The 20,288-nt window shown below is 37.0% G+C and overlaps 1 protein-coding gene across 1 annotated transcript in view; it reads right to left on the reverse strand.

Annotated features, from left to right (window-relative positions):
• Positions 1–20,288, reverse strand: part of LOC122670896 (cationic amino acid transporter 7, chloroplastic-like) — a 51,723-nt gene that overhangs the window by 13,582 nt on the left and 17,853 nt on the right. Inside the window, exons 3-8 of the mRNA XM_043867923.1 lie at positions 9,284–9,665; positions 8,974–9,196; positions 8,358–8,706; positions 7,770–8,004; positions 7,143–7,644; positions 942–947 (exon numbers count right to left, since the gene is read on the reverse strand). Coding sequence (XP_043723858.1) covers positions 942–947; positions 7,143–7,644; positions 7,770–8,004; positions 8,358–8,706; positions 8,974–9,196; positions 9,284–9,665 — 1,697 coding nt within the window. The remainder of the gene's footprint in view (positions 1–941; positions 948–7,142; positions 7,645–7,769; positions 8,005–8,357; positions 8,707–8,973; positions 9,197–9,283; positions 9,666–20,288) is intronic.

Below are 20,288 nucleotides of genomic sequence, written 5' to 3' on the forward strand. Positions count from 1 at the left end.
TCCCTTATATTAAACCAAAAAAAAAAAAAAAAAAAAAAAAAAAAAGAAAAGAGAGAAGAGAATCTGTCACCGACCATTGAGATAAGGTTGAGTCTAAGTGTTTTCTCCACAAGATAAAAGGTATATTTTAAAAACCTTGTCTATGTTGACCTATTAGCATTGTTGGCAACAAAAGATATACACAACAAAATAGTTTTTGAGAGAGAGGACCCAATAAATAATGAGGCATCTCTATCATTTCATAAAGAAAGTTCTCATGTTGTGTATGGTCATCAACAACCCACCCCATGGCCCCAAATTTCTCTCTCTCTCTCTCCATAAGTTCAATATTTAGAGGATATATAAGAGATGAGGAGAGTGCCATTGGTAGCATCATTTGTGAAAAGAGGGAGTTGAAAATTATTTAAAGTGATGATTTAAGATGAGGTTTGACATGAGCTAAGCTCAACACCCTGATCGAGGGGATTCCCCTATCCCATTATTATATATATGTATTATAAAACAAACCCCACGTTTTGGTTTTATTATCTACTAAAAAACAGTTCACAACTTTAATTTTAAGTCTGGATTAATGATATGACATTACAACTAACTCTCAATGATTCCCTGACCCAATGTAAGGTGTTTTGTCTAACCAAGATTTTGGATAATCAAGAATCCATATAGATGCTTATCGCTCGTGCGCATTTGCACACGTATGTGCACACCCCACATACACACACAGACACCCACACCCACTTGAATTGACCCAATGTAAGGTGCTTGTTTAAGGATGATTTGGATAATAAAGAATCCAAATAGCACATATATACAAACAGATCCAACTAGAGTCTAAAGTCTCGAGCTGATTATTAGAAATAGTTTTCTTTGAAATCCAATTAGTATTTTAAATCTCCACCCAATTACAAGTTGAAAAAGAAAACTCTTATCTTCAAATGTACTAAAGACTAGAGAGTCGAAGTCGAACCCATGATCTCTTGGGAACCCTATTGTTAGATTTTTCCAATGTCAATATATGGGCTTGATTAATTATCGGGTCAGTCATCAATAAGAGTCAAAATACATGGGCTGACGTGACTTGCTACTTGTTATTTTTGAGATGGACCAAACAGACCCATTGTGGAAGTGAGTTAAGATTTGAGATTATATACTGTTGGTCGGTGAGAGTCCTTGCAGTCACTTTTCTTCTTCCTCCACAAAAAGGAGAACTCTAAAGGAGATTTGGAGACTGTAGAAGATTCTTATCGCAGCTGTGTAAGTTTGATTGTTGGTTTGCAACTATTCTTCATCAACATACGTAAGTGTATGATACACATCGATTCTTTTATCTTTATTTCATTACATTGTGTTTTAATTTATTGTATAGAATTCGTTTAGAAACCAATCAATTGCAGTGTAGTTGTCTTCATATGCAAAACATCGGAGGATAGCCGCGAGTATTTCTTATTAAAAGAAAATAGTGTAGGAGGTAAAAGGGGCTTACCCACCTAGTTAAATGTAGAGGTTTAGTAAGGAGGCCTCAATCCCTTCCAAATCCAACCTAGCTAAATGTGGAGAGTTGGTCTCAATATCTTTAACGGTAAATACATATCAATATGGGTTTGTTTCAGAAGTAGCCAATATCCCATTCAAAATCTCAAAATGTAAAGCATGTTTATTTTATAGAAATAAAAATGTAATACATTAATGCACCGCCTCCTTACCTATTTATTGGTGATGGGAACTTTTTAACTTACCAGTTTCCCATAGGATAAGGGTATCCAAATCCTGACCTTTCCATTGCCATCCCTAATCCTCCTTAAATTCTCAGCCCACAAAATGGTTTTGGTGTAAGTATCGAAATGGGTATTGATCAATTTGACCATTTTACCCATTGTCTGAACCAAATCATTAATATAATATCAATACAATATTGAGATCGATTATTAACTTGCAAAATCGATACGTATTACTCGATATATTATCGATACCTCAAACCATGACCCACAGCCATTTTGCCTTGTGGAAGAAAGTAGGATTAAAGATAGATGAGATGTCAAAATCTATGACACTGTAATAATATAATGATGATCGAGTATCAAATACATGATGGTTCGATGATGATGATGAGGCTTACTGTGGTTGTTCATGATGAGTCTTACTGTTTGATATGGGGCGGCTGTGCTTTCATCACATTATTGCCAAAACGAAAAAGAGAAGAAAGTTATTGTTTTAATTATGGGGCAAATCATAAAGGCATATTTTCTTTATTTTTTGATGGGAATTGATGGGAACATTTTGTTTCTTCATTATTTGGATAAAGAGAATTGGAGAAGACTGGTTGATTTGAAAATAGTATTTTCTTTGAATTGAATGACTTAATATGAGTACACTAGACTCAGTTTGAACCAGTCTGGTTTCTCACTTTCTTGCTTCAAACATGGGTCATTTTCAGGTCATTTGATACCCATACGGCCATACCAAATTGACCCTGGTTGTTGGATAACCGGAACAACCAAATCAACCCAGCCCGTTTGACCACTCCCCATTCCTTTTTCTGGAATCCCACTATTGGATGCCCTCCAAGAGCCATTCCACTTGTTCAACACCAAAAATTCATTACCTTACCTCCACCCATCATTTCCCATAGACAAAACTTTTCCTTCACTTGTAGAGAATTATTCATTCTCTATTGATGAAATGACCCGATGATTGGATTTTTGGGTCGTCATCATGAAATTGAAAGTACTTTTTGTTATTGGTGAAGTCTAATCTCAGTCTAGAAAGTATTGTGGCGATTCTTTGGTGAGCAGTGTCGCCTTCAAAACACATTAGAATGGTCTAAAAGTGTATACACCAACGCCTTGGGCTTTGATACTAGTAGAGCTCGTCGAGTCCTTCGAATTGATGTGTATTTTGACATATTTTGGGTTCTGGTCCGAATCAGATCGGATGGGTTTTTGGGTCGGTAGGGGAGTTCTGTATTTTTCTGGGTTAGGGTTCTCTTATAAAGTGTCTTTATTTCTTTGTGAGGGTGTGTGAGAGATCTGAGGATTTGTAGCTTTTGCTTCAAAGAAGTAGTGAAATCATTTCTATCGCTGACCATGGATGTAGTCTACCTACTTGGGGATGAACCACATAAAATCGGGTCTTGTGTGATTGTTCTTCTCTTTGTCTTCGATTTTCTGCAAAAATCCCCATTTTCTGGGTGTTGTTTTTCTAACACCTTTCCTCCTAAGAAGGAATTACTCTTTACTATGGGTGTAACAAAACTCGATCCTTTTCTATGTGTTCCAAGTTGATACCGAATCCCTTTCTTTTGCTTCTTTTTATTTTTGTGGGTTACCTCTTAAATCTCAATTGCTAAAGCCTTAAAGGGCATAAAGAATTTTTGGGCGCATGGGTTTCCCATGTTGTTGGCTTGGGAGAATCTCTTATGCCACACTAAATGCCTTGCGGAAAACGATTTTGTTCAATAGAAAACCTACATAATGTCTGAGGAGAGAGCGTAAAAAAGCGTACTCAATGCACGAGACTCCTACCACTATGAGGTTTAACGAGGATCATAATGTACATAGCATTACCCTGACTGTTACCCAACTCAAATCCACAATCACTAGATCGATCACAATAGAACAATCTTATCATTGAACCAAGGTCTGCCAGTCTAAGGAGAGAGAGTATTAGTGTAAAATCCACGACTCATTATGTGAGAAAATGTGCAAAGGAATCCTAAGGCGACCTACCTACCTGGGGATCTTTTTCTCATAATTTTTCCTTATTTTTTGCCAGTTTTGGGTGGGGGTGGGGGTTGGGGTTAGGCCCAGAAGATAATCCTAAATTTATAATTAGAATAAGTGAACTGTCTCACAGGATGATGTTTCATTCACATTAATGCAGATACACTGAAAATAAGAGCAACAACACATAATTACTGATTAAGAATTATTATTTTTTGGTTGCCAAATAGATGTAACGTTTGGTTCATATTGATGCAAGGAGCCCAGGGTGGGTGGGTGGGGGGTCCTTCTGTAAATTTGATTATACAGACAAAAAGGTAACAGTGAAGATAATGGAAGCTATGGGGACCAAAGGGGGGGAGTTAGTGAGGGCCATAGCTGTGCCCGTATGGGTCATACTTGTCATCTTATGTATTCCATGCAAAAGATTAAAAATGTGGGCTTTCCATTTACGTAGATCGATACTTTTTCTCTCTCTCTCTCTTTCTCTCTTTCTCATGCTTTTTTTTTTTCTTATGCTACTAAGGTGTCATTTGGCTCTTACGTTATTCTTAAAGTGGTCTTTTAAGTTCCACTCACTTAAAATAGCAATTAATTTATTTCACCAACTCCCTTCTCTTTATAATGTTGCGTCAAGACTCTTGAGTTCGGCCGTCTGTTCCCTATAAATAAAAAAATGTAGTTATTATTAGAGTTTTGGATTTAAATACAAGATTATTTAAAACAATATATCCTGTCTATCAAGTTTGGAATAAATAGGTGCTATCTCCAACTAGTATTTATAGAAAAAATTAGAATTTTAAGTTAGATGGACTCTATCCAATGAGACCCACCACAACCTGATTCCTTATTCAAGTAGAATTATATTGAAACATGTAAAAGGGTTATTAAATATACCCAATAGCAAATTTTCCTTTTTCTATCTTCTTCTTCTTGTTTTGCCAAACCTTTTATGATCAATTTCATGGTTTTTTCCTTTTCACTTCGAAATATTATTATAGAATTCATTTAATAATTCAAAACAAAGATTATACTTTTCTCTTTTTGTTTGAAGAGTTATTATCTCAAAGGGGCAAAGTGACGACCTGATGTTGTCATTTTTCATAGAAAGCTACTTCCGACTTACCTCTCATCTGTTTTTTCTAACAACAAATAGCTAATATATATATATATATATATATGGAAAAAGAACGTTGTTTGTTCGTGTGGATTCAATGTTACGACATAAGAGCGTGCAAAATTAATATCCCATCTCATGAAATAAAAAAAAAATTATCCATATTGATGCCCCTAAGCATGTTCTCAATGGTCTCCATGCTGATGCAGGGGTTGGTTGAGTCTTGCCCATATATATATGACAAACTTCAATTGTCTTTTATAAGAAACTTTTATAGGGCGTCCTTAACATTGAACTCAATTCAACTTTATAGGTAGTTTTTTTGCCCTTCCATTGTGCTCAAGTTGTTATAACGATCATCATATTTCGTCGCTTTTACATTTCTCATAATCTTCGTAGCTTAGTTTATAGTAAATTTATATCTTTTTAAATCCTCTACAACCTTAAGCCTTCACTCCTTTGTCATATATTAAAACTAGGTTTCTTAACCTTAATGACTTCTTGAACCTCATCATCCAACTACCAAGCCTCCCAAGATGAATGACGTTTTTCCTTTCGATTCGACTAGGACATCTTTAATACAAATAGTCATCTTGTTACACATCATATTAGTGTCTCTATCAAAGTTTTGCCTTTCTTGTTTGTCCAATTTTATTAGTAAATAATTTCAAGTTTTCTCTTTTTAATCTCTGCCATCTTATCCTAAGACAAATAATCTCACATTTCTTACAATATGGTGTTAAGAGACAAATTCAGAACCACTAATCTACATTGTGTGGTTAAGCTCTCCCTTTGGATAACCATACAATCCTTACATAACAACTTATAAGTCCTTCTAGTTAAAAAAAAATCTATTTGATTGCTCTGATGCCCACTTTTGAAGGTAACTACATGATCCTCTCTCTTTTATGTACTCTTTCATAGTCTTTACGATCACTTCCAACATGTCCATTCATATCTCCCCCTATAAGATCTTTTCTCCTTGACTAAACCTTGCACTAATCCATCCATATATTCCTAAAATTGTATCCTTTTACTATTTTCATCTATTCCTACTTGAGTGCGTAAGCATACTAATTATATTTATAGTCTATTTCTCCAACACAAGCTTGATGAATATAATTTAATTATCAAATCTTTTAACATCTACAACATCATTTTTTAAATCTTTATCCACTACTATGCTCACTTCACTTCTATTATATGGAGATGTGATTTAAGGAATAGAGATGTGATATAAGGATAGGAAGTTGCATCGCCATTATTATTATTTTTTCTACTTTCCTTCCATCTTTGAAAAAGATTCTTTTCATCCACCACTTTTGATGGTTGGATAGACACTTGGAACAATGCTAAAGGCATTTCCGACCTTCACACAACAAAGAGGGAAGAATAATTATGAGCACAATGGTGAAATATTAGGTGAAGAGAAACTGTTTCTTTTCTTTTTAGAGAAATTCAATTTTTTGGGGCAATTTTTCCTCATCCATGAGGAAAGAGTATTCCTTCACCGTGGGCTTTAAAAGATAATAGGATAGATGTCATAATGAGAGAATTTTATTGCCGACCTTCATTATTAACAGGAAATGAATAATAATGGCAGTTAGATAGTGGAAACTTTTTGTCTTCTATTTATAATAAATTTTAAAACTTTATTTTATCCCTTGATAAACTCAATTTTGATGAAATTTGATAAGAGAGGACGAGTCATTGGGGTCTACTTGCCCAAAATATATATTAAAGGGAAAAATAACTCTATCGGGAAGTGATCCGTTTACGTCAACATTCTCATGAGTGATGAGTCTATCTTCCTTCCCATATGAAAAGACATTTATGCCCCCTTTATTTTGAGGAGAAGAGAGATAAGACACATGGAAGTATTAGCGTAAGACTATAGGCGACACTCATCGACTAAAAACTTCTTCCCATTATCCCATATTAAGCACTCTAGAAGGGTTGGATTGAGTTGACAATGATGAATTCAAAGAGAAAACTCTCAAAAGTGTCAATGGTCAACCAAACAATTTAGATGGAGGACACCAATTCATAGGGGACTCTATTTCATCCAACAGTCAGTATGGCAAGATGCACTTGAGTCAGACTAATGGTCCATGGACAAGATCAAATATAAAACACATTTGAGAAACTCCAATTTTACCCTTCTATCTCACATATGTGCAAATCCTACATACCTACTGGGTAAAAAGCAAAAGCAAAAAAGGAAAAAGTGAAAATATTACACTTTAAGGTTGTTAGCATCCCCATTTGGTTCGGTTTCGGGTTGTTTCAAAGTTTGCCCTGAAAACACATCTTCCTGGGCATGTGCATCATAGGTGGAATGGACACTGTAGAGGAGGTAAACGATGATGGCGACACCAGAAAACAAACCAAATCGAACGTAAGATGGTCCATCAAGCGAACCCAACAGAAAAACGTTGAGAAAGATGGAGATGGAAGGTATCCACGGCATCAGGGGCACACCCCAGAACTCGGGCTTCCGAGCTTGCGGCACCATGAAGTGGAAAACTTGAACCACAGCCACACCCAACACCGTGCAGGCTCCAAGCAGGTATCCCTTGGGCTCTCCCGGCGGTGAGAGTCGCCAGACCAGAGTGAAGAATAGAGAGACCAGGGAGAAGAGAATGAGGAAGGATAGGGTGGGCCATGGCCTTGTGATCCCCACAGTGACGTAGCGCCGATAAATAACGGCGTTTGCCACCATATAGAACACAAACAGAGTACCGATGCATACCAAGTTCAGCAATATATTCAGTTCGGTGAACAGTGCTATCGCCGCAGTTAAGATTCCTGGTCCAACAATAACTTAATACTTAGTTGGAGTTTTGTAATGGTGGATCCCAGATCTCTCTTGGGTTCCTTTTTAAAAAATTTATATAAAAGCAAATGGCAAGTGCGGCTTATTAATTTTTTACCAAGGAAAGCAGAAGCGTTGACGGGAGTAGAGGTCTTGGGGTGGACCTTGGCGAACCAGGAAGGGACCACGTTTGAGCGTCCGATGACGCAAAGATAGCGAGCTTGGCCCAACATAGATACCAACAACGACGTCAGAATTCCAAAGCTAGCTCCGGCACCGATCACATTCGACGCCCATCCCCATCCCTCCTTTGATCCTCCGAACGCCGCCGAGAAAGGTGCTTCCGTATTAATCTGAGAGCCCACAAAAAAATGTCATCAGTCATCACCATCAAGATATAACAAACAGAGAACATTATGGTCCCACTCTCCCACTACAGCCCTGAATCTTCATTTCTGTGTTTGGTTGGTTCTTCTTCCCTTTTTGTTCTCATCCTACTCTAAAAGGATCCATGACTTTTTCCTCTTTTCTATTTTTAAAACTTTCAAAGATTAAATAGCTAAAATAGCCTACATTTCGAAAGAAAAAGGTCTATTATTCCTCTTTCTCTTTACACACAGACGGACAGAGAGGGTGAGAGAGACAGAACCACCAATGGAGTTTCAAAACGATGGAAAGGGATTTTAAAAAATTATATCTTTCTTACCGCATCGTAAGGAACAAGCTTCGCCATGGAAGCGGCCATTAAACAGTAGAAAATCGTCACAAGCACGACTGAACCGGAAACACCAATTGGGATGTCTTTGGTAGGATTCCTGACCTCTTCCACCATAGTTGACACGGCATCGTATCCAATATAGCTTAGATACACCATCGCTGCTCCATTAAAAACCCCTGCGATTCCAAACGGGAAGAACCCACCCGCGTTCTTTGGATCTGATGGTTGTGTATAATTCTTCCAATCACCTTTCCAGAACCCAACCACTATGATGAATGCAATGAACAGTATGTGGATCATTGTCAGCACCATGTTCAATAACGAGCTCTCCTTCGTACTGGGAAATAGAAAACAGAGAAACAACAAAGATGAAGGAACAAAACTGAAAAAACACAAATCCCAGTTGCATAAAAAATCGACGAAACCCCCCTCCCCTTCCCCCATTATACCCAATATTTTCAGAAAAACCAAGTCCGAGAACAATGTTAAACTAACAGAGTTGGAGTCTTCTGAAACAGAGCATGCCTATACAAAGATTAAGCAGCCAAAAAAAAAAAGATCAAGCACATCTCATTCTCTTCGCACAACAACGAATTAATTATACCTGTAACAGATACAGAGAGAAATAAGCAAAATGACTGCAACAGCTAGGAAATCAATCTCATTGAACCCTTTTGGTAATCCAGAAACCACTATCCTTAATTTCTGCGTCGTTGGTATCCCAATCGCAGTCCCCAAATAGGCAGTGAAACTCCTTGCGACCGCGGCGTTAGAAAAGACGTACTCCATCACGAGATTGGCACCCGTCAAGAAAGCCGCAAATTCACCTGTAAATTAGCAACAAGACGACGATGGTACTGCAACAGAAAAAAAAGAAGAGAAAACTTGATTGGGTTCAGTTGAAATGCACAAACCAAAGGTGACTCTAAGGTAACTGAAAGCTCCACCAGCGACGGGCATATCGACGGCGAACTCGGTGTAACAGAAAGCAGATAAGAGGGCACAGAGGCCAGCAATGACGTAGGATAAGATGACGGCTGGGCCAGCATATTGGCGACAAGCTTGACCGGAGGAGACAAAGACGCCGGCACCAACCATACCTCCGATGCCCAAACCGACGAGGTCGAACCATCTCAAACTCTTCTGCATGTCTGAACCAGACCGGGCCCGAATCCGGCTCATCTCTTCAAAGGTTGTCGACACTGAGGTCGCCCTCCGAACCACTCGCTTTGGTGTCTCAACCAGGGCTCGACCGTAGGCTCGCAAGCTCGAGAAAGACGATCCACACTTCTCCATCTCTCGGTTTCTCTCTGTACTCTAAATCCCCTCTTCCCTCTTCCCTCTTCCGTCTGTGCTTGTGAGACTTTAGAAGCAAGGAACTATCTTCGTAGTATTTTTTTTTTATTTTTTTATATAGAACAGAGAGCAAGAGTGAGAGAGACACACAGACAATAGGACAGACTGGACCGAGTGGACCGAGCAGAAGAGCGAAGAGGCAGCGATATATAAAGGTGAGAGTGAGAGAGTGAGAGAGTGAGAGAGTGAGAGGCCAAAGAAGAATCCACAATAACACTCTCATACATGATGGGGTGTGACTTAGGTAAAAGAAACGGTCACTTAATATTAGGAGGATATTCGGTGAGTTTAGGGCAGTTATTTTTTTACCATACTAAAAAATAGGATAAAAATAATATTTAAAAAAAAATATTTCATCACGTCATCATCCAAAAGAAGTACATCAGATAACTCTGTGTTCATCCAGAAGAAGTACATCAGATACCTGTGTTCATCCAAAGAAGTACATCAGATAGCCTGTGTTTTTATGCCAAGTGGAAAGTGATGCCATACTTTTGATAGCTGAGGAAGGGGTTTGTTAGCTGCCAAATCATTCACCTTCCAGGTAGGTACTGTACAATAGGGATAGACAACCAATTGTGAGACTATTATCGATTATTCGTCAAATAGAGAGAGAAAAATATGGTATCAGACACTCAGACCTGATCATGACAAGTTTACTCTTGTTTTTAAAAAAAGAAATTGGAGGTTTTTATTTTTTACATTTTAACATTTTTTTGTACTAATCCACCGACACAAGATCGATTAAGAATTGGTATTGATCTCCATAGTTTTCACCAAATTGATACGAATCAACCCGATAGAGCCGATTCGATACTAATTCCTCTAACCAATGACCATGATATCAATTACTTGATCGATCAATAAAACAAAATTTTTTTTTATAAAATATATATAAATCAAATTTTAGATCAAGATTCAACATCAGAAAAAAGAAGATGAGGATTATATTGAATGATACTAGTTCAGAAGCTAGGTTAGGGATCAATGGATTAGTTTTCCTGCAATTCCAGTTTTCATCCTCATCGCTCTCTCTCTCCATGTGGGCCCATCCATATGGAATCTTGGGATACCACTTCCCATGCTACTACTATTAGCTCGGTAGATTGTCCATAAAGATGAAAGAACAGTGTTTCACTGTGTAACGTGTGGGAGTAGGAATCGAGGAGAGAGATAGAGAGACGCTAGCGTACGTTAGCAGGTTGGAAGCGTTATTTTCTCTCATTAATTTCACTTCGGGACTATCTAAAACTAATTAATTTTTTTTAACAAACAGAAACATAACGGAAAGTAAGGTTACTGCCGAAGTGGCACTGTGGCAGTAAAATACTGATAAAACAGTCACCAGCCGCCCACTTTATACACTACTGACATCGAAGCAGTTATTCATTGCGGATAACTGAAATAATAAGTGGGGTGTATGTCCGTCTATCTGCTGTGGGGGTTCAACACCGTTGGATGAAAACCCTAATTTTGCTGATTGAGTGATAGAGAGGATCTAGAGGAAAATCGAACGGCTGAAGAAAGTCATAGGTAGAAAGGTTAGTATGCTTTAGCTTAACTGTCACGCATCTCACGTGGAAGCGTTACAGTCTCAAAACGGAAAAGAAGGAAAGAAAGAAGTGTGCCACGTAAAGAAGTTGTTACGAGATTATCGGGATAAGCACGCCACGCAGTCAGTGGGGTTAGTAGGGATCGACATTTGGACAGTCTGCCGAGAAACCCGCAGAGGGTTGGCGTTTCAATCGATGGTAGTAACCTAACTGGTTTTTTTGAGAGAAAAGAGAGAGATTCTGTACCTCAGCCTCGGGAAACGATTCCATCTCCGTGGGCGTGGTGGGTTAACTTTACTTTACTTTGTTCACACTTCACACCTACCCCGCCCACAAAGTAAAGAAATCTCTTCTCTTCTCTTCTCTATTCATTATATGATCATATGATCATATGATCATATAATTGGACTTATCAAGTACAGTAAAGAATTGGATTTCTATGTTATGTAGAAAGTTGAAGTCCAAAAATGATTTTAAAGAGTGGAATTGGTCTCTCAATCATGCCCACTCAATTTTGATTCGACTCGGATCTGAATTAGTTTGAATGCAACAATATTATGAATTGAGAATTAGAAGAGCATTAGCATGAGAGCTATTAATTGTGAAAGTGATTGAATCGTATTATTTTGTATTTTACTTTTCCATTTATAAGAGAGGCAGTTACGAAAGTTTGATTCTTAGTAAGAATTGAAAAAAAGAAAAATTGTCCTTGCGGGTAGTTTCTCTCTATGGGGGTGGAAAGTCTGAGAGAGGGACCATAATAGTTGTATCCCAACTTTCTACTTGGACTCTACTACGTGTTCAACTATTCATTGGCGAGTTGGTTTTATGCATATCAGGAATTAACTAGAATTGGCTAGATTATGAATTAGGATGGCTTCCTTTTTATTTGAAAAACAATAGCGTGAAGGCGTGAACTTAACCCTGAGTGGCACAATGTTTTTTTTTCATGAATTCTCTCAATGGCATTACTTTTTTTGGAATCAACTCAAAGGATCATGGTGTGAAGGAAATTTCATGGGATCGAGTTTTCCCTCATCTACTATGATCCCTTCATCATGACTCATGAGTCATTATCGTAGTGGGATAGGTATCATTAATGAGGGGAGAAGTAGTTTCGACTTTCGTCTAATAAGGAAGACTAATAATGACCTTACATGAGTGGGTGGACCTTTCTTCATGTGTCTAATCTTCTCGACTAGGTTTTATGCAGATTTTTGTCCCACAAAGGATTTACCCGAACTAGGTTATTATAATTATTTTTAGTAATTATAAAATCATAGAAGCAAAATTAACTTATCAGTTACCAATACCATGATACATTGGCATAAGCAATTAACATTCATAGTTATATTTCAAATTATTATTGAATATGGTAGAAAGTTGATTTCAAATCCATATTTGTTATAATTAAAGTCGAGAAACACTTAATTTATCTGGAACATACTATGAAATGCAACCTAGTGGTTGCGTGTTTGAGTTGGGGAATAGCTTTTTTGTGAAGTGGGGGTAAGACTACATACATTATGACTCCTCTCTAGAGCCCACAATGACAGAAACCTTGTGTAGAGGGTATGCCCTTTTTTACACTATGAATCGAATTCCCAATTTGAATCATTAAGCTGGTGGATCCCATGTTGATGATCTCTTGTACCAAAATCAACATGTTTGATGTTTTTTGGAACATTTGATTTTTTTTCTTTCCAGTAAGTACTTTTGAACATTCGATGACTAAACACATTGTCTATATGCCATTATTCATTTAACTTTGGGTGTAAGAACCTTTAGGTTACGATAATCGAATAGAGCTCCTCTTTTGTTTGGAAGACTGGAGAATTCTTAGACTAGGCGAAATCAATTATTTATTGTGTTTCTTTATATGATATAAGGATATTAGACCAAAAGTAGAGTGCTGCAAGACCACTTCACACATTACATTATAATCTTTATTTTTTTTAGGAGAAAAGTTCTCTGTGGGGGACATAGGGGCCACACCCAGACATAGTGGGGGGGGGGGGGCGAAATGACCGTCCCACCCCCATGAAAGGCAAAAGTCCCGCCTTCCGAGATGTTAGCACACGTGTGGCTCCTGCGCTCCCCCCCCCCCCCTTTTTGTAATATGGAGAGGGATAGACACACAACCTGTTTGTAGTAAGCTAGTGGGCCGCACCAATGAGGGTGCATGGTGGGCATCATATAGGAGGGGCAAGGGAGTCATTTCAAAGGGGGAAGAGAGGGATAGACATAGTGGGCCCCATCTTGCACTATACCGGCAGTGTGCCCAACTTTTTCCTTTTTCTATATTTTTACAAACTCCTTAAAATTCAGTGGACAATAGATTTTGAAAATTATCTTGTATTGTTAAAATATTTTCATTTATTTTACCCATAAATCTAGGGTCATTATTACTCCCTCATATTTGTTGAAAGCCTGGAATTCATTGTTTCTTGGTATCCATCCAAGGTCAATGATGACTATGAGTGAAAGAATTTATTTCTTCACCATGGGGAAGGAAAACTTGGTCTTGTGACATTTTTGTCACCTTTTCATCAAGTGAATCTCAATAGTCTTGCTAAGGTACGTACCGCAAAAAATCTAGCTATAAGGAACTTAAGCTTACAAAAAAAGGAAAAAAATTATATTTTTAAGAGAACTTAAGTCAAATTTAGAGGAATTGATGATAAATATCTTTTCATTCTAATGGTTATAAAGAAAAAAATATAATTCTATTTTCGTTAACTAAGGTATTATATAATGTATGCCTCTTTTTTGGTTTAATTCTCTAAATCTTGGTCTCCTAATTTCCAATGTTTCTTTGTTCTTAAACTAGAAGACAGCATCCGAACATTGTTGATGTGGCCGGCTACCTGGGTCCAACATGAGTTTGGTGGAGATGATTCTATTGGTATGATTGGCAATTGCAAGTTGGCATTTTGGTTCACTGCCCATTAGCTTTGGCAGGAGAAAAATGCAAGATTGTTTTGTAACAAAACAAGAACAAGGCCTCAAATAGTGTAGTTCCCCCTCGTGGCATTATATTGCGACGGATTGCTTCTTTTATGGGTTGTGGGTGGACTAGGAAAGAAGATGAGGGTTTTCCCACAAATGTTGATGGCTTTGAGTCCCCCCCCCCCCCCCCTCCTATCTCTTCTTTTCAGAGAAAGAGAGGTATTGAGATTGATCATATAGAGAAGAGAGGACCTTTTGAGGACACGATGCCTGAACACTCTTTCTGTCTTTCTACCAGAGACCCTAGGGCATCGTATGAAGGATTAGTTCGGGACAGGGCTAGCACCTCCATTTTTGCTTATGTTGGTGGTGGAAGATAACTCTGTTTTTACATATGGAGCTCTTAGCTATTTATGGAGGTCTGAATTTATCTGTTGAGAAGAATATTCAAAAAATTTCTATCAAATCTATTCCAAGTTTGACATTTTGGAAGGTTGAGCTTAGACTCCTTGGGCGGTTTTGTATTTGAAAAGTGCGATTATGCATAATATCAACATGTATGATGTGAGTTGAATCAACCGAACAGATTACATTGCTTCTTTGCAACTTAGGATGGATGACACTATTATTTATCCTTCGAACTTCCCTATAAATCCTTGTAATTTTTCAAAAAATGATGTAATTCTCTTCTCTGATTAATGAAATTACTTTACCTATTAAAAAACACACACACACACACGCACACATACCAATATTTCAAACATGGTTTTAAATTCATTTGAGTGGTGTCAGTTGATAAAAATCATTAGCTTATCTAGTTCATACCTTCTTTTGTATTAGCACTTAACTATTAGGAGTTTTAGTGGGTAGTGAGCTTTGGTGCAATAGTTGTGCTATTGCAATCTGTTGGTTGTGGGTTCAAATTTGAATACATTTATTATTTATTTATTTATTATTATTAGGAGATGTTATGGACTGACATTATCAAGGACTGTCTCTATATCTAATTTGTACTTTATAAAAGTTATGTTTCTTACCAATGTATAAACAATGGATACAGTGACATTGTACATTAATATATTTATATATTATTTTATTTAGTGTATGTCTCGAACTCCAAACACTAGGCAATAAGAGAATCTTGGTTGGTTTTCAAGCTGGTTGCTTGAGAGTTGAAACCCTAGAAGACAAAATCCCCAAAATAAATAAATAAGTTTTAAAAAAAAGAGGTCAAGAAGACCAAAAGATGGATCAAGTTAGGTTCGTCTTAGACAGGTTTCTGACCAAAAGATGCATCAAGTTAGGTTCATCTTAGACTTGGGCTGGGCTGGGCTGGGCTGATAGAAGGTGTTGTGAACTCGGATTTAAAATTTCAAGTCCAAATTAAGGAACAGCTTTTCCTAACTTATGGGTCAACCATAATTTTTTAATCTTACTCACTTATTTGTATCAAAGTGGAAAGATGATGTTATGAAACCAAAAAGCGGTTCGTTTTTTAATTTATGTTTGATATGGTCCAATTTGTATCATATCGGTATTAGTGGTGACCAATACAACTAACAATACCAATACCTATAACATTGTTTACTATTCGATCATTAAGGTGTTTTTGGTTTGAAAGAAAAGAAAATTTTGAAAAAAAAAAGATATATAAACTTATCATTGGTTTCGTTTTTACTTTTATCTTATTTGGGATTATGTTTCCTATCTGGGAGCGGAGATAATTTTCTATGAGAAGGAAAGAGATAGAGAGCGATAGTTGGTAGCATACCTTCCACTCCCGGGTAGGAAATTGCTTCTCTACCTTATTGTATTTTTCATTTCTATGTATTTCTTGCCTACCAAACACATCCAATGTATGATCTAAATTGACCATGTGTCAAATTTCTATTTTAAACTCAATCATTTATCATGAGATACAATGGTACATATTTATTAATCAATAAATCGTTTTAGTAGTCTACACTTTATTTTGCCAAGTAACAAGCTTCATTTAAGTGACATATGAACAACAAATTTCTTTTACAAAGGATTTCAGTTCCGGGCTCCTCTCCTGTTTCCCCGGCACCCAGGGAGTGCCCAGTGAAACATCCAACATGTTGAGCTGCTAGACACATGGGGATGTATACCTGCATAGGGTCTTACACACCCAGTTGGATGCCTCCCTGAGCATTCCTTTGCCCTTTGTGGTTGAATAAAATTCCACTCCTTGACTTCATGAATAACTTTGTAAATAAAAACCTAAAAAAAGCAGCGGATCCTACTTGTCCACAAAATTTTGGACCATATCTAACCTACCGGTGATTAATATATTTGTGTAAACCAGAAACTTTCCGACACCCATCAAAACCGAAACTCCATATATTAGTTTTTATATAATTTTGAAAAATAAAATAATATTGGAAGGCCAGCTGTTACAAGAGCGCCACATGTCACCATCTTCATTTTATCGTTTTGATGCCGTATGTCACGTGGTGCGCTTAATAGCACTATTATTTAAAAAATAATCTAAACAAAAAAAGAAAGAAGACTTTGACCACTTGACTTCAAGCCTAAAAAATGGGGTTTATTTCCACACAAATTCCTTTTTTAGACAATAGAGGGGAATAAGAGGTTTCATCTTCTCACTCTCAAAATTGACTTCCTTTCACTCTCACAATGTTGACCAGATCAGGAGAGAGAGAGAGAGAGAGAGAGAGAGAGAGAGAGAGAGAGAGAGAGACCTAGGCATTATTTTGTTCCTAACTTCTAACTCACCACTTCTCGTTTACCTTTTAGGTGTAGGTGCTTGGTAGACATGTTGAGAAACCATTCCAAATTCCCCTTTTAGGCTAAGAAGACTTACAATCCAGTCAAAGCCTAAAAAGGGCGCGGAGATTGAAGACTACTACTAACTGATATCAGCATAGAATAGATAAGATAGATGCTTTGTAGTGAGATATGAGAACAAATTATGGGTCAGGGTCATCTCTTTGACTTTTGATTTTTGACTTCTGATGAAGAATCAATCAAGCCTCTCTCTCTTTTTTGTGTGTATTGTGTGTGTGTGTGTGAAATGGAATTAGCTCACTTGGGTTAAATTTTGTTTATTATTTAGATCATGGATAAGTGTCTAATTAATTTGGTGGATTGAGTTTTCCTTAAGCAATGGCTAAGAAAGAATTTCTTCGATGATGGCTATCATTGTACTTGGATAGGTGTCAAGGACCAATGAAAAACATTTCGGACCATCAACATATAAGAGAGTATTATAACTTTAGGTTTGTGGGTGAATCCTTCACCATGAGTGAAAGAAAATTTTCTCGTTATTGTGATCACATTTATTGAAAATCGCATCTTGTCAATTACCAAAGCTAAATGCCGAAGTTATCCATGATGTTTGATACGTAAAACCATAGTTATATTGTCATATACCAATTCCTTATGTCTGGTTCATGTCAACAGTAGGTTGAATCCATCTAGTCTTTATCCAAAAAAAAAAAAAAAACCTCGAATCCATCTAATAAGGATTAGATTTTTATTGCTTATGTGGATTTGGATACCTAGAATGTGTTCTTTATATTAATTGTCAAAAAAAAAAAAAAAAAGTTAAATCTTAAAATACGACATGGTAGACCATATAATTGACATGTAGACAATTTAACAAGCAACCCATCTATTTGGTAGTTAGAATAGTTAAATCGATCTCTAATGTGATATAATATGTGACAATCAAGAAATATCTATCTTCATTGGCAATTAAAAACTCTCCCATTTATTTTAATAAGAGAGTGCACAAGTAGTATATAATACTTGTTACATACTTTCAAGTTGCACTACTAGTATAGTTTTGATCCACTCTTTTGTGTTACGTGAGAAATGATTACAATAAAAAGGGAAAAAACTTTCCCACAATGTTAGAATGCAGTTTCTGTCACATTAATATTTTTTTTATCTATTCTAAAATTGTGGGTTACATGTGGATGATACATTGTTCAGTACAATCGTTAGTTTGGCATATAGATTCCTCTCCACATTGACGGTATGGAGAATCCTCTCAAGAATTTTTTTTTGCAAAAGAAGACAAATGTAAAAGTTAATGTGGGTGGTTGAATTGTATCATAAAATTTAACATATTGCTAAACCAAGATGGTAGCGATAGAAACAAGATTTTCTTCTTCAGAGCGGGTGGGGAATTGGGTGTGTGGTCCTCTAATGCTTGAAGGGAGAACCTCTTGACTTTTTGATTGAGGTCAAGAAATGTATTTCTGACCTTAATCGGGTTGAACGATGAGATTTCTTGTTCTAAAAATCCAATAATAGTGTCAAACAACATTGTACCCGGTTTGTTCCACCATCCCACCCAATAAATTAGAATTCGTTTTCAATAGAATCTTTTGCAGTCACAGGTTTCATCGTTCCCACCTCTTCTCAATTAATGGTTATGCCTAAAATTTGCAATGAAGCGATTTTCTCTTCGTTGGGCATTATTATTTCCCAAACATATATAAAAAAGTAGGTAATTACATCATCTAGAGTCGTGAGGAAATGATTGGTCTACCTTCATTTTATCCGCTTCTCAAAATTTTAATTTAAATACATAAAAGTAGATTTCTTGTTTTGAATTTTTGGTTGGGGTGGTGGGGGGTGGGGTTGAGGATTCACTGAGTTGGACATCATTTTCCTTGAAATGCCTTGGTCACACTACTCATCTAAAATTTCAATATAAAAAGAATTTTAACACACTTTAATTGATTATTTCTTAAAACTAATAGCTTGGATAATGAATTTCCCCTTTTACTCTCTTGTCAAATTCTTTTTGGGAAGAAGAATGATGTTTAGTTGCGTGGCCCTTAGACCAGCATGGGGGCCAGTGAGGGGGACCTTAAGGTTCACTTGTCCACAAAACTACAGAGAAGGTTGACGAACATAAGGATGAATAGACATATATGAAGTTGTATTTGATTTAATTTGAATCTAAAATTTGACACATAGCTATTTCAGATAATTTCCCTAAAAGAACTTTTTAACCTTTATTTAAGTTATTCGTGACTTTTTTTTATCATGTTTTTTATGCCTTGTGAGGGTCCACCTGGGAAATAAAAATAATTTTTTAAGTTAGAGAGAGGATGAAGAGGGTTGGGGCTGGGTTGGTTCGAATCGGGTCGGGTCGGGTAGGTGGCACCATGGATAGGGCAACTTTTCTATCATATCATGTGGATTAATAATTTGGCTTTTTGGACCCTTGAATAGATGGAGAACTCATTGCATTAATATCGCATATGACAATTACTATTCCACCCGTAAAAAAAAAAAATTCCATCCATGTTGATGCATGTATGCACATTCTTATTGGCCCCCACGTTGATGCAAGGACTACTCACCTAGATAGCAATCTCTTGCCCAATATTTTATTACCATGTGTAAAAATCAGATTGCTCCACCAAATAAATCCATGGCTAGAGATTTTTGATGAGAATCCATGGCTAGAGATGATAGCATGGAACATACATCCACTAAATTTTTTTCTGCTAAAACAGATAAATATCATGTGAGCAAAATAAGTTGTGAGAATGCCTTCTCACACTATTTCTGTAAATAGTCATTCATTGTTGTCCAACTTGCAGGACCCACAGTGTTGATTAATTTGATCAAACGAATCAGAGGCAAGTTGGAAATGCTTCCAGCGTGGCAGTTATAAATGCCATGTTGTAATTTTTAGCTCTCACTTACCATTCTCATGGACATGTCCACATCACCTTCTAGTGAGGGGTGGTTTTGTCCGAGCCTTTTCCATCATGCATCATCAAAATGTCTTGAAAATTGCTTGAATAATCAAATCTGTTTGTAGATAGAACCTTTGAAATATATAAGGGCAAGAGATGGCTGTCTGGTCGCAAGGTCTCTGCACTACTTAGGGGTGAAAATGAATAGTCAAAATCCGTTTTCGTATCCGTGTCCGTATCCGTTTAGCACTATCCGAATCCATTCGAAAGCTAAACGGATGTGGATACGGATACGCTATAGCTATCCGAAAAGCTATATTTACATGTAAACGCATAAAATATCCGATCCGTATCCG

The sequence above is a fragment of the Telopea speciosissima genome, chromosome 1 (genome assembly GCF_018873765.1).
Source record: "Telopea speciosissima isolate NSW1024214 ecotype Mountain lineage chromosome 1, Tspe_v1, whole genome shotgun sequence".
NCBI lineage: Eukaryota > Viridiplantae > Streptophyta > Magnoliopsida > Proteales > Proteaceae > Telopea > Telopea speciosissima.